At 33.7% G+C, this 23,436-nt stretch overlaps 1 protein-coding gene across 6 annotated transcripts in view; it reads left to right on the forward strand.

Moving 5' to 3' along the window:
* The window catches only part of C2CD5 (C2 calcium dependent domain containing 5), a 97,031-nt gene that overhangs the window by 43,418 nt on the left and 30,177 nt on the right, over positions 1-23,436 (forward strand). For all 6 annotated transcript variants that reach the window (XM_073877859.1, XM_025879694.2, XM_025879689.2 and 3 more), the window contains 5 exons: positions 1,009-1,117; positions 13,502-13,616; positions 16,420-16,515; positions 19,195-19,386; positions 21,955-22,141. In XM_073877859.1, the coding sequence (XP_073733960.1) occupies positions 1,009-1,117; positions 13,502-13,616; positions 16,420-16,515; positions 19,195-19,386; positions 21,955-22,141 (699 nt within the window). The remainder of the gene's footprint in view (positions 1-1,008; positions 1,118-13,501; positions 13,617-16,419; positions 16,516-19,194; positions 19,387-21,954; positions 22,142-23,436) is intronic.

Raw genomic sequence — 23,436 nt, forward strand, 5'->3', positions numbered from 1 at the left:
TTGAAAGCTCTGTTTTGCTTATTTTCCAGCTCTCAGTTATGTTCTGAATAGCTGAGGCTACTGGCAAATGACTTCTGGTTAAGTGAGCTACATTAATCTTACAGCCAGATGAGGCAGATATTAAATTTCCCTTGCTTGTATCCAATTTTGTGTAATGTGAGAGGCCTCTATATTTGGAGAGTCACGAGAGCTCCCCTTTCTTCCTGGATGCTATTTCAATGAATTTCCTTTCTCTGTTTTCCCATTTCCCTCTTACCTCTAAATTGATGAGATTGATGTCCTTGAGAGAGAAGGGGAGAATGAAACTTGGGAGAACTTGTGGAATTTTATTTCCTCCCTTGCTGTCATCTACATTCTTCTCCCTTTTCCTTAATATGCATTTATGTACTTAAAATTTTCTCCAGCTGACCTGGTGTTGATAGAGTAAATAATCTTACACAGCGATTCTCTACCCACTTCAGCGTGGTATTTGCCCTTTGCTTTTCCCTGAATCTCTTAACCCACACTGTTCATTGTCTCACTCTTCCCTCAGTCCCATATTCTTGTAGATCTCTTGCACCAGGCCTTCAGAGTCTTTATCAGTAGCCTGGAATTGGGTGTGTGTATGTGAGGAGGGTTCTGCCCCACTGAGAAGTAGACTCAGAGTAGAAGGGCAGGGAATCCCCACATCTCACTGTGAATTTGCATCAGAGTAGGAGATTGAGAGGAAGGAAGAGTGTGTTCAAAGATCTTAAATCGAAACTCTGAGAACCTTTTTTTCTCATTGAGAACTGATAAAAAGAGTGTTTGGATTCTGTATAACATGATATATATGAGAAAATGAATTAGGAACTCTAAGCATCTAAGAAAACATTACAAAGCATGTGTAATGTATAACTGGTAGCCTTTTGTTAAGGGATAGGATTCATATCTCATGAATATAATCTATTGGGATCAGGCTTTTTAACAAGCAAATTTTTTGTACTTTGCACATGGTCAGTTATATTTTTCCCCCTTTATTTTTACTAGGAATTTCCATTTTTTACCTTGACGGCATTTCCTCCTGGATTTCTCGTGCATGTTGGGGGTGTTGTTAGTGCACGCTCTGTGAAGCTTTTGGATCGTATCCACAATCCTGGTATGTTCTTTAAAAGTTTGTTTTCAGTGTTTCGCTTACTTAAACTGCGGTTATTAAGATTGATTTTTATAGTAAAAAAAATCAAATCTATCTAAAAAGAGAAATGAAAAAGAAAGTATAAACTGGCATGTTGCTTTAAGTATTTGCAGTAATCCTAATTAAAAATGATCAAATAAGTAGAAGTATTATTTTTGTTAGCTTTTTATATAAAACAAACAAATCTTGATTCATTTTTTTGGCCAAGGCGTCACTTTGAAGGAATTCTTAGGTAACTTTTCAGTCAGCTCTTTTCTTTGATCCAGGCAGATAACAAATTTTGCAATTTGACCATTGTGGCCATTATCTTAAGACGTTAATTCTTTTCACTAGCAATAACTCTTTGTAGATTATTTTAGTAATTTTCTTATTCCTAAAAGAAGTATTCCTTTGAAATGTAATTATAAACATTGTGTAGTATCTGAGAATTAAAAAAAAATAGTGCTGTCTATGCATTCTCGGTTTCTTTTCTGAAGCTGTTTGTTCTGTATAAGTGAACAATGAACAAGTAAGAATAGAATAGTAGCTCACTTCTTTAAAACGTGGGGCCATGATCGTAAAAGAAGAAAGGCATCAAATCAATCCCAATATCGGGCCCTTGGATTAGGAATGTTTGATGGTTTTTCAAAATCCAAAATAAGCATGGCAAGTGTGGTAGAAACTTTCCATATGGTGTGTGTTCTTGCATCTCTCATTGACTGGATTCCCAGTAATTTGCTCAAGGCACTTACTTTTTGATGACATACTAAAAAAGCTGAAGTTATGTTAGTAGTCTTATTTGGCATAAATACATACATATTTTTGAAAATTTTAAATTGTCACTTTCAATAACCTCTTCCTGAGGCTTGTACTGACAGCTACAAAAAGAGTAAAACACCTTGAAATTATTTTATGCAAAACATTGCAGATAGTGATTTTGAGGTTACAGAGCATTACCATTCTTTTAAGTTAAAAAAAATTTTAATCTGTGCCTTGTGGTTTGATGTCTTTTCAGTTAATAATTCCAGAGAAGCAGAATGGAATTTTTCCCAGAGCTTGAATGAGAGTTCAGAAGAGGAATAGTAGCTAGGATTATTTAACTCTTAAAGCTGAATGAATACATCTTTTAAGCATTAGTCTTCTCTTTTCCTTCTCTGGTTTATTATTTTTTTCTGCTATTCCTTATTTTTTCTAAGCAATTTAAGATCTTTTCTTCATGTAGTATTTGTATATTCTGTAGTAATTAAAGGCATATTTAGACTCATGCCAGTTTAATGTATTGAAACCTTGGAGACTCTTCAAGTTCCATATCTTTGTGTTTAGGAACTTGAATTATTTGGAAAGTGCAAGGAAATACTGAGTTAATGTACCTGACATTAACTGTGTGACCCAAGGCTTGTTACCTGCGTTTCTTTGGACCACTGACTCAAATATTTTGATATATGGTGCCCACTGATAAGCTCCAAAAATGGTTTCAGGAATAAATTTAACTGTTGGTGATGTCTTCTGTTTACTGAAAACATTTTGATTTTATTGTTGCTTCCATGTACTCTGAGTAAGCTGTAAAGTCTGGGAGAACAAACAAAGGTTACTTAAATAAGTTTAAGTAGAGAGCTATATTTAAAATCCTATTACTTTTTACAAAAAACTCTTTTTTGGGGTTTATCATACTTGCCGGTTTGTTCTAGCGGTGTGATAAATGTAAGAATCCAGGCCCAGGGAAGAATACAGGAATCTTTATTACAGAATACATTTTGTGTATTGTAATTATCAGCTTATCCCTTCTCTTCTTTTCCTCCCCTTTCAGAATAGTTTTTTCAATTCACATGTAGGAATTCTCAGTTACTAATGTACTTATTTCCCAAAAGATTATGGGCGTATAAATATAAATGCTTTTAATGATATATGTTACGTTTTAATTTTGTTTTATTTTCAGTTAAATACAAATCAACTATATATTCTAATGGTTTCACTATTACATTATTTTGATATAAAAATCACATTCTTTGGGTTGTTTTATATATGTATTATGCATTAAAAAAGGAAGATTTTCTTAAGAACATTTTATTGATGTTCTTATTTCATAAATAATTATTTATGAAAAAGATTTAATTTGTTGAAAAAAGCTGAATGTTAAAACAAAAAAAACCCCTCTAGATTAGCATCTACCATGATGATGATGTATTAATTTTATGACACTGAGTTACTCTGCTGAGAGAAACTTAAGATGGATTGAGATGCATGTGCTGTTAAAAATGCTGTATTTGCACTCTCAAATGAATCTTGCAGCTATTTTTTGTTTAGTGAAAATGGGAAATTTTCATTTTACACTGAGTGTAGAAGGAATAAAACCTTATTTTAAAACCACTACCACTTGCTAACTAAGGATTATTATTTTGGAGTTTGTTCTTTTAGAATTTTCTCCTTTGTTAAATATTAAAGAACAAGGAAAAGAATGGGGTGGTTTTAAAAATTAAGGTCATTATCTTAAACAACTAGACTTTAGTTAATGTTAGATTATGATAGCATGCTCCTTCTTCTCTTTTTACTTCTACTTCTTATTAACTCTGCTGTCTGTGTCTTTCCAGTTCCTGTCAAGTGGTATTGTCAATTGTGTTCTTGTTTGTAGTGTTTTTTTGTTTTTTTCCTACTATTCTGCACCTAAAACTGATCTACTAATTTGCTGTTTTGAACTCAGCCTTTGTCGGAATTATGGGTAACACAAGATCTTACAAACTGCTAGACTGGAATAGTTTCAATTCAGGTATTTTGATGGTCATTCAGTACTACATATGCTGACAAAAATTATGGCAGCTCAGTGAAGTTTTTAGAAATGTTCTAGATTAAATAGATTTAATGTCAATTCAGTTATACAGATACATTCTGCAGTACATATGTTATAACTCTTACAGTTTCCATGGAAATGCAAGTATAAAAATGTGTTAACTAAAATGAATTAACCAAAACCATAGAAATACCATAAATTACAAATGGCTTTTGTTAGGTGATTAACTTTCAGAAACCTAAATTTAAATTATATTTATTACATTTTTGACAGTTTTTCATATCAGATAAATAACATAGGCATTAGCTTTATGATTAAAGAAATACTAGTTGTTAATTAAGTGGCTAGTTTGATAAGCTTAAAGTATGTTTAAACATTAATTTAGATTTGAATATAATATATTTAGTATTCTATAAGTACTATAAAATTGTAACTATTACCATTTTTATTTATAATTCCAGAAGTGTTTCAAAATTTGGTAAGTAAGAGCAGATTTGGAGGGATTAACGGCTTTCATAAGCTCCCTTCCTTCCCCTTTCATGTGAGAATATAATTTTTCTTTTTAAGTAATTTTGCATATGGATATAGTTTATAGCTTTTAGAGAAACTAAACTAAGATAACTTTACAGCTGATGATGTGGTTTAGAGTCAAAGCCAATTTTTCTTTTTGATAAAAGTATATTCTTTTAATATAAATATGTAAATTTTTGTGTTATTTTTGGAATTAAATAATAAAACCATTTTGATTCAGTAATAGAAGTTGGTATTTTGCCTGAAGGATTTTACCAGTTCTTTGTGTCAGAAAGTATATATCTATTTATAGAAAAACAAAAACACCAAGAGGCTCAGCATTTTAGATAATATCCCATAATCTTTTCAATATTGTAAACTCTTTTTGTTCTTAGGAGACCAGGATGTAAGTTCTGATGTAAGTAATGCATGTTTGACTATGAAGTATCTCATATTCATCATGCAGATTTACCTAAGTTCAGTCTAGTAAACAATCTGATCAGGTCCAACCTTTGCAGATTTAGACTAACATCAATTGGTACGTCTTCAGGGAAATTAACTCTGTCTCCTATCCAAGTTTTTGCCAGCATGTTATCACATCGATTAGAATTAAAATAATCATTTTTAATGTAATATGTTATACTTGGATTTTAGAGATAAAAATACCCTGCTGAATTCATTTAATAAAAATAAGAATATATTTTTAAAATGTAGTCAGATTAGTGTATAGAAAGTGAAAAAGCCTAATTATGTAAGAAAAGGACATTGGGAATAGACTGATCATTAATAATTTAAGGAGCTTAAACGTTGTCAGGGCAAAGATGTTTAGGGTGAGATGTGTGTTAGATGAAAGAACAGTCTTGGAAAGTAGACAAGTAGTTAAATCTTATAGATATAATACTTTGTTGTGCATAAGCAGAACTACAGAATTTGGCAAGGAGAAACATGGTTGAGGAAGCAGTATATCTTGCCATCATTTAAAATAAAGTCAGGTAGTGAGTGTATGAAAAAAAGATGGATATAAGTTACAGAATATTAAAAGAATATCAAAGATGACTTTCAGTTTAATGTTCTCATAGCTCTGTGCTTTTGACTGAGATATTAGAATCTTTATGCTAATAGTACTTTTCAGAGATCAGGCTGATTTTGATATTAGGTTAGGAAAAATAATGTGGTAATTCTGAAATATAAAAACGTAATATTTGATAAATATATTCAAATCATTTATGTATTCTTCTCTGTGATTAGGGAATAAGTTAGCCATTGCTGTCCTGTATTATTACCATAGAAAATCACGAATTGGCCACGTCAGTAAGAAAAATAATTGTTGATATAATTTTTATTAATGTTAGAAATTGTTCATCAATACTGTATTTCCTGGATTCTCTGACACCATTTATTATGTGAGGTATCACCAATTTAATAATAGCTTTCCAAGAGAAAAGAGAAAGAAACATTACCATATTTAGTATATTGATTAATTATTAGACATTTTTATTTCAGAAACATTAAAATGTGGAAAGATATAAGAACACGTTTTTATCACACAGTAGTATTTCATGAAATATGATCTATCGTGCAAGCATTTATTAGAACTTATTTTGTGCCATATGGTTTGCTAGACGATAGGTGTGCGAAGATGCCAGTCACCCTGCTTTCATGAAAGTCATATTCCAGGAGGTTAGAAAAATATGTTAATGGTTTACTGTGTGGTGTGGTATGGTGTGATATAAGATACAGAATTAAAGAGGAAGGCATGATTAACTACGTGGCAGGGAAGCTTGGAGAGGTAATTCTTGAGTTTAGTTTGAAGGATATATAAAAGATTCACACAGATTTTATATTTCAGACAGTGTATTTGGAGGCATATTGTTCCATCCTTTGAATGTAGTTCTGAAACTTTAGTAGGGCATTGCAAAACAATATCCTAGCCATTACCTGTTTGGTGATGTTTACATAGTTACTTCATACCTATTGTTTGCCATTGAATACAGAATGTCTTTGTTAGTTCAACTTTTTTTTGTGTATTTCCCTTTTTCTCCTGCTTTGCTGTCTTAGGTTGTGTTAACTATAGTGATAGAAAATATTTTTATATAGCAGGGAGAAGAAAACTCAGTTATCTGAGAATTTATTTTAAAATTACTTTATTACCTTTTCTTATCTTGCTTCTTATGTTTCTGGCCTGGTAACAGACTTTGAGAAAGATAAGATGAATCTTGCTGCTAGAAAGGAGGAAGCAGCATTTGCAGATCTTGTGTATGATATGCCAGGAATGGGCTGCATAGGAATAAGACGGTATCCCACGGTCACATTTGTGTTAGATCACTGATTATAGAATGAAGAATGGATTTAAAGGCAGCAAGCCTAGACACAGGGAGGCCAGTTAGTTGACTGCAATACTCCTGGCCTGATAAGTGACCTAGGATTTGGTGGTGATAGGAGAGCTAAAGTTTATAGAGCCCTTACTATGTGCCAGGCACTCTTCCTAGTGCTTTATGATAGCAGGTCATTTAATTCTCAAAACACAGCTCTGAGGTAGGCATTTTTCCTATTTTGTGGATGGGCAAAATGAAACAACAATTTCCCCAAAGTAAAATAGAAATTTGTTGAGCTACAGTGTGAACCTAACTACTCTGGCTCCAGGGCTTACACTCTTAACATAAATTTAGAAAATATTTAAAATGTAAAATCAGCAGGACTTGGTAATTAGAATGTGGCAAGTCGAACAGTCTCTTAGCAACTTTGAGCTGAGAGAAAGAGAGAAAGATAGATTAGGATTATCCCACATAGCTACAAGTCTAAAATCCCAGTGAGCAGTTGAATCCTATCTTTTGGAAACCCAAGTATATTTGAAAATTGAGTTGTAAAAATATTTTAAGAGTAGATTTTAAAAGTTCTAGCGCATTGTTTCTTAAATGGCTATGCTCTTTTTTTTTCTTTCTTCTGAGTTTACCACTGAAAGTATTTCTGAATAGCCTACGGATATAATTTTTAATTAAGAATAGTCTCAGTGTAGCTGAGAAAAATTTGGTATTCTTTTTTCATGTAGGATACATGTGAGCTTAGATATTTTTTCAGGAAGTCACAAGAGGAAATAATAAAGTAGCTATATAAAGTGATTTGAAAAAATGCTAGTTTGAAATAGCTTCCAAACTTAGACAATATTTTTAAGAGTGAATGTTTTAAGTTAGTAAAACAGCTTGTTTATTTTTATTTATTTACTTTTTTTAAAGATTTTATTTATTTATTTGACAGAAAGAGACAGCGAGAGAGGGAACACAAGCAGGGGGAGTTGGAGAGGGAGAAGCAAGCTTCCCGCTGAGCAGGGAACCCGATGCAGGGCTAGAGCCCGATGCAGGGCTCAATCCCAGGACCCTGGGATCATGACCTGAGCCGAAGGGCATATACTTAATGACTGAGCCACTCAGGCGCCCCCAAACAGCTTGTTTAAAACTAGATAACTTTTCTTTTGTTTTTGAGAATATTTTAAAAAGTTATATTTTATTATTTTAGATTGTAGATTTTAGGACATATGCTTAAGATTTTCTCAGTCTTACAATAAATGAACCTTTACTAGTGCTAAGGGAAGCTTTACATTAGTGGTCTGAATTTAGAAAATGTTACTCTTTTTATTTGGTCATCTGAATTATAGTTGTTTAGAAAATTTACTTTTCTTTGGGGTTAAAAATTAATAATCAAAACCAAGAAAAATAAGTATAATAATTACTTTAAACATATTTTAACAAAATGAGTCAACTGATGTGTAAGGAAATATTTATGGAATACACATATCATTCTGATTTTTTTTTTTCAGTTTTAAGTAAAAATCTTTTATTCAGTGGATGTTTGTGGTGTGCCTACCATGTCTTGAGCATGACGTTGGGGATTGGGAACATGATTGTTCAGCCAGGCAGACAACCTGTTTATACACCCAGTCTAGGCTATTTCTTATACTATTTTGCTGTGTGTATGTGTGTGTGTAGTAGTGGTGGTGGTGTTGGTGGTAGTAGTAGTGGTGGTGGTGGTGGTGGTGGTGGTAGTGGTGGTAGTGGTGGTGGTAGTAGTAGTAGTAGTAGTAGTTAAATGGAGAGAGGCTTTCTTGGAACTTGAATTCTACTGATTTGAGAGGTACTCATGAGCAGACGTGCAAAACTAAGCCTAAAGTAGTTAAGCAGCTTTTGGTTTTAAGAATTTTAATAAGGGTTTTAGGAAGTAGGTATTTAGAGTTCAAGAGGGCATAAATATAGCCATGTATGATGTGTGAGCTTCTCTTTATATGTAATGTAACATATAAATGTAATAAATAATTTTGTATATCTATAGTGTAACTGGATATTGACTACTGTCCATTTATTATCTGTAAAAAGTGAGATATGTAATTTCCTTAATTTTGAAATTTTACTCTTTATATATATCTAATATAACTGGATATTAATTACACTATTATAATGTGACATGTAAATGTAATGTATAACTTTATATATATAAAGAGGGAAATCTCACAGATAAGGAGTAATTATATATCTGACTTATTTTATAAATAGTGAAGACTCCAGTTTGATCTAACATGGATTATATCCCAGCTACCATCCTAACATCCCAAATTACTGATGTCTGCTATGAATTTGCACATCATTTCCTCCACGATGGGACTGTTCTTCCTAGGTTGGTACTGAATCCCCACCTAGTTTGAGATTGTATACACACTTAAACCTGAACTCTCTAATTTCTGTTTCATTTGGGGAAATTTATCTTCTTCAAAAAGTTGTTTTGTGTTGGAATAATACTTTAAGGTATTTAAGAATGTGGCTTTCTTATGCTGTCCAATAACAAAATAGATTATCATTGTATTAAAAATGTTTGAGCCCACCTAACACTTGATCTCCTCTTGTTTATTTAAAAATTAGATTGAATAATTGTCCATTTCCTTTTTTTCTTTAAGTCAGATTAAAAGAGTCTCAGTGGCAGAATTATTCTCTTCCAGAGCTATGTAAAAATAGAATTAAATTGAACACTTTAGGTAGTCAGTGTTTCTTTTTTTCTTTCTTTTTTTTTTTTTTAAAGATTTTACTTATTTATTTGACAGAGAGACACAGCGAGAGAGGGAACACAAGCAGGGGGAGTGGGAGAGGGAGAAGCAGGCTTCCCGCCGAGCGGGGGACCCGACGCGGGGCTCGATCCCAGGACTCCGGGATCATGTCCCGAGCCGAAGGCAGACGCTTAACGCCTGAGCCACCCAGGCGCCCCGGTAGTCAGTGTTTCTTAGTTGCAAGTGTGTGATTGCCTAAAATCTCAAAGGGATTCAGTTTTATAAAGGCGTATTATGTTGAGTTGTTCACTTCTTCACTTTCTGAGATAGAACCATTTATTTTCATTTTAGGAATCTTTACCAGTTTCACCTGCATTTCAGAAATAAGATAAAATGTTAAAAAGATGGCAAGATATCAAGCTGTGGCCATGCTCTAGAAAAGTGACAGTAGTAAAATGAATTAATTGTGATGCCAACCCAAGTGTGCAGACATTACCTCTAAAAGAAGCATCAGTGAGGTATTGACCTACAGCCCAGTTCATGACTACAAATAAAATGATATATTGAAAGATTTGCGGGGCACCTGCCTGGCTCAGTTGGTGGAGCATGCGACTCTTGATCTTAGGGTTGTGAGTCCGAGCCCCATGTTGGGTGTAGAATTACTTAAAGATAAAATCTTTAAAAAAAAAAAAAAGGTTTGTGATATTATCTATGAAGAGTTTGACCCATAGGAGAAAAACATAATATAGTATGAAATATAATTTATATAATAAATAAATTTTAATATCTTCTAAAATGAGGTCTTTTTTAAAATTATAAATTTAATTCTATGGATTATTAGGAGGAGCATGATGTTTAAAGTGAAGATTTTTTTTCTTGACATCTCTGAAATGATTAATTGCACCTTCACATCTCAGCTGTATTTCCTTCAAATGACTAAGTTGTATTCAGTTTCATGAGTGGCATGTATAGTTGCCATAAATTTTTAAGCCAGACTCTTTGTTTTGCCTTTTATATGAGTATGGTATATCCTCAGTTTTGACTTTTGGAGAGTGAATAAAACAATTCAAATTCAACTAGTGTGTTTCTTAGAAGAATATAGTTAACAGTTTTTTAAGCTTTAAAAATTCTATTATAGGATTAAATATGGTGATTTTTCTGAATTTTCAGTTATGTAAGTTAGGCTGAATCATTACCATGTGAATATTCTCTGGCTCATCTCTGGCATAAATATAATATAGGCTTTGAAGATAAATTTAATTTTTTAAATATTAAATAAATTATTCTTAATTTTATTTTAATTAAATAATCCCTAAATTTAATAGCCAACAAATTCATTCTTTGGCTTCTTGCTTACAGTTGTAGGTAATTATTGTTAATTCAGTTCCTAGTTTGTGATGAAGTGCTCCCTACTGTATGCTTGCCTTGCTTTCACCTAGAATCTAGGGCCATTACTTTCTGTAACCATTTCAGTGAGCTGCCATAGTTTTCAGTCTGTACTATCACCTGATCCAAGCATGCGCCAAAATATCCACTGTTTCTGGCTCCTGTCTGCTGAATCTGCTTTGCAAAACCCTTTGTTCTCTGAGCTTTTGCTTAAGCCAAAAACAAAATTTAACAAATTCTTTGGAGTGTGGACATATGCCATTTGCTTCCTTAGCTCCCATGTTATGTAACTCTTTAGCTTTTATTGAACTTGTAAATACTTTATTAAATACAACAATGGCATCCCCATGTGCAGTTGTGTGGCTCATGTGTAAAATAAAGGCTGCTTGTGAACTTGTCAGAAGAATATGAATGCTCCACTTGCGCTGCATTCAGCTTTTTATTTTGTTTATTATTTTTTTAAATCAGCCACTTATTCTTTCATAGTTTTTGGTTTAATTATCTGATTATTTTATGTGTTATACCAAGGTAAGTTTGATGTAAATAAACTTTGTATTCTATGTGGTTATATGTATTTCACAGTAATTATTATTATATACTTTTCCATTTAGACATGCCATTTCTAAATAAATATATCCTGAACTTAAAATAAGTAACTTCCTCCATTTTTTTGAAATAAATTAAAAAAAATGTTATGGATTACTTTCTGTAAAATTCAATTTAAAACAGAAAGGCTACCATGTATTACTTGTGGCACAGATGTAGGCAAATCTAATGTGAGAAAATCTGTTTTTATAAAAACATAGCATACAGTTATTTGCTTTAGCAAATAATATTTTAAACTCCCAGAAACGTTTAAAAAGTAAATAGCAGGCTCAACTAGTGTTTTTAAAGAAAAGTTAAACTTTATTTTACAGTTTTTCAGGGAAAATAGTTTTCTAAACTGAGATATATTTCTATTATTATTTACGATAACTGTTTTCAGAGAATCATGAATAATTTGATAGATTGAGCAGCTGCTTGAATAAGTTTTTGTCTTATGATAAAAATTCCTTTATTAGGAAAGGAAGATGTTAAATAGATACCCAAATTGGTCTGGGAACATGTATGCCTAAAAAAGAGAATGGATTTGAGAGTGTATTTGTGCTGTTAATGTCTATATTTCAGGGGGAATATGAAGAAATTCTTTAACATAATGTATGTGCAAAATAGGGCTACCTAATTGCCTACACATTTCTTAATTCATAATATTGATTGCTAATACCATATTGTAGTCTTTTCTATTTCTCTTCTTTCTTTCTTTTATCTCGTCTTTGGATCTTTTCCTCAGTTTCCTGGCGTCTGCATTTCTTTGTTTTTTTCTGAAAGAAAGTTTTAGTGTAGCTCTGTCTTGGATCCAAAACTTTAATACAAGAACTGGCTGGCATCATTTGTAGCTCTGGCTTTTATCTCATTTCTCCCTTTTGCTGATCTCCTCCCTGTGGAGGAAACAAAATCACATCATAGGAATGTCAGCTATAACAAGCCTTTTAACCTTTCTTTATTTTGCTGTCTTCAGTATTTTACTAGTGAGTATAATTCCACTTATTCTACTTATTTAAAAAACATTTTGAAAACTGGATATGTACTGAAATTCAAAAACGCAAGTTTTTGGATTGTTTGATTTTCAGTTTTAATAGTGCCTTTTATGTGGAAAATTTACAATAAGAGGTTAGCCTCCTATTTAGAGTTAGATTAAGTTTTTTTCTATCCCAAATTGTTCCCAAATGAAATTGACCCCGAAAAGAAACACATTAGAATATGCTCATTATAGACTGATTTGCACATAAAATGTTACTATAATTTGCAGCTGCTCTTCCCCAGTGGTTTGTAGCCGCATGCACGTGATTAGGCCGTATGTGTGCCAGATGCTCCATTTATAATGCCCCATTACAAGCAGTGTTGGACTCCTCTGTGGTGGTAAAATGCAATGTGGTGATTCTGAGGCATTTTCTTAATTACAGAACCATACATGAAGTTACAGTGTGTTAACTGAAATTAACCAGATTATTTGTCATAATCTTTAAATGTATTTGCTTTTTTTATTTTAAATTGGCTAGTCCCTTCATTTCTTGTTACTTTGCTTTAGGACCCTCAAGGATGGCTACATGGCTTTCTCTTTTTTAACATTGACAAACCTTTGCCTTGGAAAGAACCTAGAATATAGTGGGTTATAAAAAAAATAGGTACCAGGAAATGAAGTCAGAATTTAAATTAAATTTATGGCTATGACTCAAAATGTTCACTGAGCAAGGTGAGTGAGACACAGAATATCCTCTCAGTTTAGGATTAGAATCTGGAAACTCTGGGTCTACATTTTAAGTTACATCTAATAAAATACATCCCTATAGATGTCCCCTGAAGTAATAAAGCAAATAGAACTAGTTGGTTTATTTTCTGTCACTCAAGTTTAAAATATTAAACTTTTTGAGGAGTAACATTAAATTAAAATGTTAATAAGCATTTTGAGAAGTAACATTTTAAACATGTGAAGTTAGTTTTAAAATCTGTTATAGACCAGTATGTCTTTGCCTTCCAGAGGATGTTTATTTTAAACATTTCTTTATCATATAGACAATGTGCTATTGAGTAGTGAACTGATTTAAAATTTATTTTTCAGATGAACCAGAAACTCGAGATGCGTGGTGGGCAGAAATCAGACAAGAAATAAAATCACATGCTAAAGCATTAGGCTGTCATGCTGTAGTGGGCTACAGTGAATCAACTAGCATCTGGTAAATGATAATAACTTGATTTTCTAGATGCTGTAATTTACAGATTGTCATCTGAAAGGGTAAAAGGTTTATGCAAGTATAGAGAAAAGAATTGTGGCGTGATCTAGGAGCCATGGGCTTTGGAGTACATCAGACTGAGGTCCATGTGCCACTTTGGCCACTTAATTGCTGTGAGACTTTGGGAAAGTAACTACTCCTCTGAGCCTCAATTTCTATGTTGAAATGGAGATAATGATCACCTATCAATTAAGATTTTTGAAGAATTAAATGAGAATTGATACTGGCACATAGCAAATATTAATTCTAGGCCAACTTTACTCCACTTTGTGACCCTGCTAACTCCTTCCTCTGGGATATTGGGACCCTTGATCTGTTGTAAATGAACACCATTTTTCTTTAAAGTTTGTCTGTAAGCTCTTTCTGCCTTCTGTTCCTAATTTGTAACATAAATTTCTCCTGCCAAGTTAGGAAGGGACTTGCATACTCTTACTCTGAATTCCTTTTTCTCCTACCTTTCATTTGAATAACCTCTCTTACTTTAAAGTCCTTGCCATTCCACAGTTCAGACTTTTCTACCTCCAAAACATTCTCCCGCCTTTATTAATTCTGTGCTGTCTCCACCAGTTGAACAGGATTACTCTCCTTCTAACAGCTTGACCTTGTGCTTTCTCATTCTCAAGTCTTCCTCTATCCCCACTTAACTTTCAACCGCATTTTAGACTTCATTATTGCTCAAAACTGTTTCCCTTTAAAAATTTGAAACTATAAAATTTCACTCTTGGATCACAGCTTAATATTTTCTACCCATCTCATTTGCCCATTTACACCTGGTTTATTTTGATACTTACCTTAACCAAGACTTTGCCCAGTTCCTTACTCAGGTTCTGATTTAACTTTCTGACTGCCATTGATGAACCCTATTTTCAACCCCTTGAAAAGTTTATAACAGATAACATCTAGAAACTGACATTCTGCTGTCTTATTTTTCCACCTATTCTTGGATAATTCTTACTGTCAACTGTTACCTGGGTAATTCTTTTGTGCATACGGTGGTCTTTATTGTTAGAGAAAAATGATTAGACTCCAGTAAATGTGGACATTACAGAGCCAAGCCATGCTGTTTCATCTTCTAAGGGCCCTTTCTTTTCTTTTGCTGACCATGTATGATATTCTTGCACCTTTCTGTCCCCAGTGTAGCTATTCTACTTGTGTTAAACTAGTAATTTGTTATGTTTATCCTGCCTTACTTCCCAATAAATAGTTTTGGCTCATTCATAGTTTTAGTTTCATATGCTTTCAGGTCCTAAGGTTATGGTCTTAAAAGACATAGTTGTTTTTTTTTTTAGAGATTTTAATTGTTTACTCAGAGAGTGAGCTTGGGGCGGGGTAGAGGGAGAGAGAGAATCCCAAGCACACTCTGCGCTGAGCACAGAGCCTGACTCGGGGCTTGATCCCACGATCCAGAGATCATGACCTGAGCCGAAATCAAGAGTCGGTTAACCACCTGAGCCACCCAGGGGCCCTTAAAAGACATAGCTCTTGCCATCAGATTCATAGTCTACTGGAGGATTATGACAAGTATAACACATTTTATGATAGAGATATCCCAGGATGCTATGGGATCCAGAGGGTTGGAGTTTAGAAGTAAGATTGGAAGAAAGTGTTAATGAAATAACTGAAACTTAAACTAAATTTCAGGGGATGACTGTGAATTATGTAAATGAAGAGGGGAGGCATGAGACGAGTGTTCAAGGCCAGAAGAGTAGCATACAGAGAAGGCCAGAGGTGTAGAGTCAGTGTGGCAGGAGATAAGTCACAGATGCAGGGGTCTAAGAAATAAGTCAGTTTACTTAGAAGTAAATTGATTCAAGCTCCTTTTTTTCCTTTGGACCTCAAAAAAAGTCTTTGTATTAAATCCTATCTACTAATTTTTTTTCTGTTCTAATCCATCCTGTTTACTATTACTGGATAAACTCTCTGAAATGTATGTCTGCTCTCATAGCTCCTTCTTACTTAATTCAGTACCGTCAGTGGCTCCACATTATTCCTTGACATTTCTCAGTGCCCACTTAAAGCCTGGCCTCTCTCTACTAAATCACAGATCAAGTGACCATTTCTTTCATGTCCTTTCAGGCTTCTGGTCCATTTATACTTTGTTTCCATCATTTTGTCCCCAGACTGCTACTTTTCTCATTTGCTTTGGGTGATTTTATTCAATAATTATATTGATTACTTAAAATTAGGTGATATGTAATCAAGAATTCCAAAGAATTCTTTTGAAAATCACTTTTTGTCATACATATAATGATGTAGTTTAAGCTCCATTTAGTGTATTTTGGATATTGTTTATTTCAGATACCTTTTGTATTAAGTTTAAATTAAGCTGTAGCAATATTGACATTGATCATTACATATTAAGCTTTTAAAGTAATTTTAATAAACTTTAATATGCATTTAAAGAGTGCTTTAATACAGTTTTATGGATTATTGATGAATTCAGCAATATAATTTGTTACTACTTTTATTTTGAAACATTCCAGTATTTATCAGTTTTACCATATTTTAAAGGAATTTACTGTCATTAATATTATACTTTATCTTTTATACCTTTTAAGTAATAATTCTTGCCCTTTTCATTTTAATATTTCTATTTTTTATCCTAGGGTAGGAGATAATCCTATGATAATATTAGTAGTCTAACTTGAATTTAAATTGTCACCCTTATAAACACTTTGATATTTAACATTTTCCAAAGCTAGGTTGCCTGAAGATATTAACTATTTTATATTCTTTTCTTTTATAGTGAAGAGGTCTGTATTTTATCTGCATCCGGCACGGCAGCTGTACTCAACCCTAGATTTCTGCAGGATGGCACCATGGAGGGCTGTTTGGAGCAGAGGTTGTCATGGCAGGCTGGCTTATTTTCTATAAGGGCAAAGAAGGGAGAAGTTGACTTTTAACTTTAGAGCCAGGATAGTTCTGTATGAGGGTGGGTTACTGTGGTGCACTATAGAAATCAGGACCAGTGCACTTTACTTTTTACCTAACCTGTAGCAGCAACAGAGAAGTACTGAGTTCTGTACTACGTGACACACCTTATTTTAATTTTCCTAGTATCTTGATAAATTACATGTGTGACTCTCAAAGAATTTCAAGTATATATTTTTTTGTTTGTTACACTATAGAAATAATTTTTATTTTTTCCTTTCCCTTTGTCTTACCTCTGAAACAGAAAAAGGTGATGAAATAATTTACATACAGAAAATTTATAATTTACAAAACAATCAAAACACTATATTGTACCAAAATTATATATAAAAGTTCCTGAAAAGTGAAGTATAACTTTAATGTTTGTGAAAGAGAAAGTAAAAGTGAAATTATTAATTTGAGATTAAAATGAGATTACTTTTTAGTTTATTTATTTGTCCCCTAATCTGTTGACTTCCATAAATGTCAAAAATGCTTTCCATAAACAGATGAAATTATCAAATATACATACAGAAAACTATTAGTTTGGTGCCAAAGTATACCTGGATAATATAATTTTAATTACTCCTTACTCCACTGTATGCATATTTGCTTTTTTTTTACTATAAATTTGCAAGTCTCTGTATAACAAAGATATCTAGCTCAGGTAGGCAAACAGAAGACCTTGGTCGGTTTCTTCTTTAGCTTGTATTAAAGATGGATTTTGACCGTAATATATTACTGAGCATTGAAAGTCGTCATAAATAGGAAAATGGAGGTGTGGAACATTTTGAAGTATGTTAAAAATCAGAGTGTTCTGTTGAGAAAACTGCATGCCGGTGAGTTGTCCCAGTGCTGCAACATAGTTCTGACACATGTCAGTTCATTTCATTCTTGAGTAGATAGAATCCTGATTTAACAAATGACCTTTCCCATGCAGCTTGATTATTTTGGTATTGTGGCTTGGATGGATACAGTGAATTCTCTTATATGGCAATCTAGAGCAACAGATACCATCCCTATCTGTAAAAGAGGAAAATGTCTTTTTTTCTTGCTATAAAATTATTTCTGCTTACTAGAGAAAATTTGAAAAATATAGGAGAGTAGAAGGAAGAAAACATTCCCTATGATCTCAGTATTCAGAGACAATCCCTTTTGTATATTTCATATTTAAAATGCTTTCTTAAATTTAAATACTTCTGGTTTTATGCCTGTGATATTACATCACTTAAGTTCAAATTTCTGTGAGGTGTTTAGTTAAAAATTGCCCCAATTTTCATCCTTTTATGCCCCTTTGTAACATGTGGGCTTTGGTTCAAACAACCTGACATTAGAATCTGAGGTCTGCTACTTAGTATTTAGTGTGACTGAACAAGTTACTTAGTACCTCAGGTTTGTTTCAGGCCAAGAAGAACTAATTTTTGTTACTGTTTGCTGCATATCATATGGGGGGGTGGTGGTGTTTAGCTGTGTGGTCTTACTTAATCTTCAAAAAAATGAGCCTTTCTGGGTAGATATTATTATTCTAGTTTTATAGAGGAGGCTCTGAGAAGTTAAATGACTTGTGCAAGGTCACACAACTCCACTTAGAATCTGTTTGATTTTCCTGTTACTTCTAATATACCAGAATGCCATCTCAACAATAAAAGAATAATACCTGGGAGTGATTAGATTTAGAAGGTTATTGTGGATATTCAGTGAAATAATGTATATAAGAAATTTGCAGGAAGCCTGACTTGTAGTAGATATGGTATGAGTTTTCTTTCTCCTTTTTAATTTGTCCACTTGACAAGCTTCAACTTCTAACAGGTTGCTTTAGCTTGGAGTGAATTGGGAACATCTTTCCAGAGCCCTAGAAGGTGTGGCTGTGTGAAAGTCTGGAGTTCTCTCTGGAACTTCCTTCTGCTTCCATTTCTGTTGTTCCTTGAATTTCCTTAGATTGGAAGAGTGAAAAAAATACTTAATCATTCTAAAATGAATTCATAACATTATTGCAACAAACATTTTACAACGATTGGGAAGGTTGTGTGTTATCATTTGTGGTTTATATTATGATATATATGTTGTTTGTGAAACAGGTGTATGGTTTCTCAGAAATCATAAAGCAGTCATTGGAAATTAGAAATGTTAGATTATGCCTATTTTTGACTTTTTAATGGGTTTGTTTTTGATCATAATTTTTTTTTTCTCCAAGTTGTTAGGTTGTCTGGTTAAAGAGGTTTTTTTTCCTTGGGAATATTTGATTGATTATATTTGAGTTATATTTGTCAGATAGTAGGAAAATGTCACCCATACCTAACCATTTATTTTTATTGTTGTATCACAAAGAATAAGCTCTCGGATAATAGTGGTTTTTGTCAGGTGGGACATCCACAAACATGAATTGATGCAATTCAGTGACTACTTGTGTAAGTCTTTTCTCTCATACGAAAGTGTATGGTTCTGATTTCATGGTCATTTTTAATTCTTAGTAGTCATAGTGGTACTCTCATAACCTACTGTGGAAGTTGTGTAGTTTGTACATAAGTACTGTATATGAAAAATATGTTTTTGAAAAAATGCATAGAATTTTAAAGAATGCTTCAATTTTTTTCTTGATGTATTCATATAGGCTAGAAGAAAATTTGCCTGCAGGTTGTGGATTTTGCCACATACCATATGATGAACTGAATATGCCATTTCCAGCTCATCTCACATACTGCTATAACTGCAGGAAACAAAAAGTTCCTGATGTTCTCTTTACAACTATAGACCTCCCAGTAGATGCAACAGTTATTGGAAAAGGTTGTCTTATTCAAGCAAGGTATATTTGTGCAAGTAGTATTTGGGGTCCTTGAAAGAGTTATGGGATATGAAGTCAAATAGACCTGTTTCAAATGTCAGCTGTACTGTTTCCTACCTGTGTGATCCTGGGCAGGCTGGGCAATGCTATCCAAATCTTGTATTTAATCACATAGAAAATTGGGAGGAAGAGTACACTCTTTATAAAACTCAAATAAGTTCATATGCAAAAGCGGTTTTAAACATTTAAATTCTGTACAGATGTTTACTATTATGAAGATTACTAATTAACCTGTTGCAGGATAGTAATGTGGCTCTGTTTTAAGGCCATTAAATATGTAATACGTTTTAGAAATTAATTTTTTTCTTATAAAGAACAGTGCCATGTAGTGTTTCTTTCACTACTTCATTTAGCTGTTAACAGTTCCTTTTAGAATGTACTGGAGCAGGAAATGCTAAATTGTGGTTGGCATACAGGAAGCAGCCATAACTGTCTAGGTCACTAACAACTGCCAGGTTACCAAATCCATTGAGCAGTTCTGTCCTCATCTTACTTGACATGTCAGCAATATCATACAGTTGATCATTTTCTCCTTCATATTCCTTTGACTTCATAGTGCCCCCTGCCACCACCACCCCAGGTTTTTCCTACCTTTATGTATAATCCTTAGTCTTCTTGTTGATTTCCTCCTCCTTTTCTTTTTTTTTTTTTAAGATTTTTTATTTATTTGATAGAGACACAGTGAGAGAGGGAACACAAGCAGGGGGAGTGGGAGAGGGAGAAGCAGGCTTCCTGCCGAGCAGGAAGCCTGATGCGGGGCTCGATCCCAGGACCCTGGGATCATGACCTGAGTCGAAGGCAGACGTTTAACCATCTGAGCCACCCAGGCACCTCAGGGATAGTTCTAATATCTGAAATTTTTTGTATTCTGTTATTTCTGTTCATTATTATTCATTGTGTTTTGTTTCCTTAGACTGTGATTGTCTCACAGGAAGTTGCAAAAGTGGTACAAAGAATCCCATCTACTCTTCACCCAGTTTCCCTCATTGGTGACATTTATACAGCTATGTAGAGTATCAACTAGAAAATTAACATTGGTGTAATACTGTTTACTATACACCTTACTCAGTGTTTATACATTTATAAACTTGCATTCATTTCTGTATTTGTGTGTATATGTATGGTTCTGTGCAACTTTATCCCACAAGTAGATTTGTGTAACCACCACCATAGTTAAGACACAGAACTGTGTTCCATTACCACAAAAGAATCTCCTTGTGCTGTCTCCTTATGTTTATATTCTCCACTAAGCTCTGGTCCTGTAGTGCTTTTAGGAAGATTCTTTAAAAATATATAAATTTATCCAGTTTTTTGTTTGTTTGTTTTAGGTAGGAAGGAGTTAGTGTCCATCAGCAGTTTTCAGAGTGTCATCCCTAGACCAATAGCATCACCATTCTTGAGAGAACTTATAGAAATGCAGATTCTCAGGCTCTACTCCAGACCTGTTGAATCAGAAACTCTGGGGATGGGTCCTAGTAATTGTTCTTTAATGACCTCTCAAGCTAAAGATTGATAACTACTAACCTAAATACCCTGGTTTGTCAGTTGTGGGATCTTTCCTCCATTTTTACTGCTACCTTTTTAGTCTGAGCTCTCATTGTCACCTATATTGCTTTTTGCAACCATCTCCTCATCAGTTATGTCATCCTTATTCCATGCTCTGTATAGCAAGATAAATGATATCTTAAAACATAAATTGGATCATGTTACTACTTAAAACCTACCTGGAGTTTCTTATTGCTGGTAGAATAAAATCAAACTCCTTACCATGACCTGTAGGCCCCTAACATGATCATGCCCCTGCTTAACTGCACCCCCATCCGTACTACTCTTACCCTTGCTCACTTCACTTTAGTGCAGTAGTGTAGTAGTCTCCTTTTGGTTCCGCTATTTTGCCAGCCCCATTCTGTAATTGTCTTTCTCCGGCTCTCTTGGTTCCATCTTGTTTTTAAGATCCCAGGTCAGGCATCATCTCTCCTGTGAGGCTTTCTCTCTATTTATTCCCACTCACTCCACCTGGTTCATTTTCTTCAGACAAGTTGTTACCTTTTTTCTTTGTTTATCCCTCCCCCCTCCATAGGAATATAACCAGGAGAATAGGGACTCTTTTGTTTGTTGATTAGTGCTTACCACCTAGAACAGTGCCTGGCACCTGATAGATACTCAGGAAAGTTTTGTGTTCTTTTAATGAGTAAATTAACTTTTTTCCTTTGCTACCCACTCATCATATGATCACATGGAGTTGTGAAACCTAAGATTTTAAATTATATTCTCTAACAATTTTAATCGCTATTTTTTTCATTTCTGGAGATTTTGAGATTTTTCTTTTTTGTTTATTAAAATAGGACTTTTAGCAAAAGCATACACAATGAAAACAATGGCAGAAAAGATTATTGATATAACTTAATAAGCCCATTGGAAACAAGTAAATGTTTTATTAGGTACACTTAAAGAAAGTTTTAAAAATTGGACAGTTCTTAAGATGGTACAAAGAATACTGTCTAGTGACTAACTTATTTTCCTTAACAGGTTGTGTCGCTTAAAAAAGAAAGCACAGGCAGAAGCAAATGCCACAGCTATCAGTAATCTGTTGCCATTTATGGAATATGAAGTGCATACTCAGCTAATGAATAAACTAAAACTCAAAGGAATGAATGCTTTATTTGGACTGAGAATTCAGATCACAGTGGGTGAAAATATGTTGATGGGCCTAGCGGTAAGTTTAGATGTTTTGGTTTTGTCTTGTGATTCCTGTAGTTGTAATAGATTCTGTTTTGTGTGATTCAAAGAGTCTTTTAAAAGAACTTATTTAAAGAAACTGGCATTAAGATCTTTAAGGGTTGGGGACATTATAAGAAATAAAAAATCTGGTGATAGGCTTTTAAATATTTTGTTTTTACAATTATTTATGAATTATTTAAAACTCAATAAAATTATATAGAATTTATATTTATATTATTATATTTTTATATTCTGACCATAATCTCAATAGTCAGATTTCTAAAAATTATCATATGTAGCTTGTTTAGTAAGTTGGTCATCATTGTTCTGGACTTCCTTATTTTTTATGCATTGCTAAAACCAGCACTGTTGACATCTGGGACTAGAAAACTCTTCGTTGTAGGGGGCTGTCTTGTTCATTGTAGAATGTTTAGCAGCCACCCTGGCCTCTGCCCACTAGATGCTATAATGGCTTCCCTCCAGTGTGACAAGCAAAAATGTTCCATATATTACCAGATGTCCCTTAGGGTGCAGGATCACTCCTGAGGGGGAGGACCACTATGTTAAAATAATCTTTAGTTGTATGGAGAAAATAAAGCAATACATATGAATCACTGCCTACTACTGGATAGAGAATTAAGTTTCATCATAAATGTGCACCTGTGGTCAACAGTGGAATGTGCAGTTGAGTATGTGTTTCTTTTCTTTTTTTTTTTTTAAAGTATGTTTTTCTTAAGTGTTGATAAATTGTGAGCCGGTGAAGGGGTGCTGGGTGGCTCAGTGGGTTAAGCGTCCGACTCTTGATCTCGGCTCAGGTCTTGATGTCAGGGTTGTGAGTCTGAGCCTGCTTTGGGCTCTATTCTGGGCGTGGAGCCTACTTAAAAAAATAGAAGAAGAAAAATTGTGAGGGAGTGGAAAGCTCTTTATCTCAGCCTTATGTTCACCTTGGCTTAATAGAAAAGAAGTTCTGACTAGAAAGTTGTCAGTGGGCAAATAAGAGTTGTCTTTATAAGTCATCTGAGACCCAGAGAACTAGGTGCTTGCAAAATACATATTGATCAGGTAGAAACTGATTAACAGTATTTATGGTAGTCCTCTCCTATTTTAGAAACTTTGCTAGCTAGAATCTTTATCTGTGACACTGGCACTTTTCAAATTGGAATTCTCTGCCATCTTAGATGCATAAAAATTTAAATTAAATAAATTTATAGAACTTGGATATTTTTTTTTCTCAGTATGCGTTTGTAGATAAGATGCTAAACTCTTTCCTGTTCATACATTTACAAATAT

Source organism: Callorhinus ursinus, unplaced genomic scaffold (assembly GCF_003265705.2).
Source record: "Callorhinus ursinus isolate GAN/ISIS: 27379988/994484 unplaced genomic scaffold, GSC_fseal_2.0 scaffold27, whole genome shotgun sequence".
NCBI lineage: Eukaryota > Metazoa > Chordata > Mammalia > Carnivora > Otariidae > Callorhinus > Callorhinus ursinus.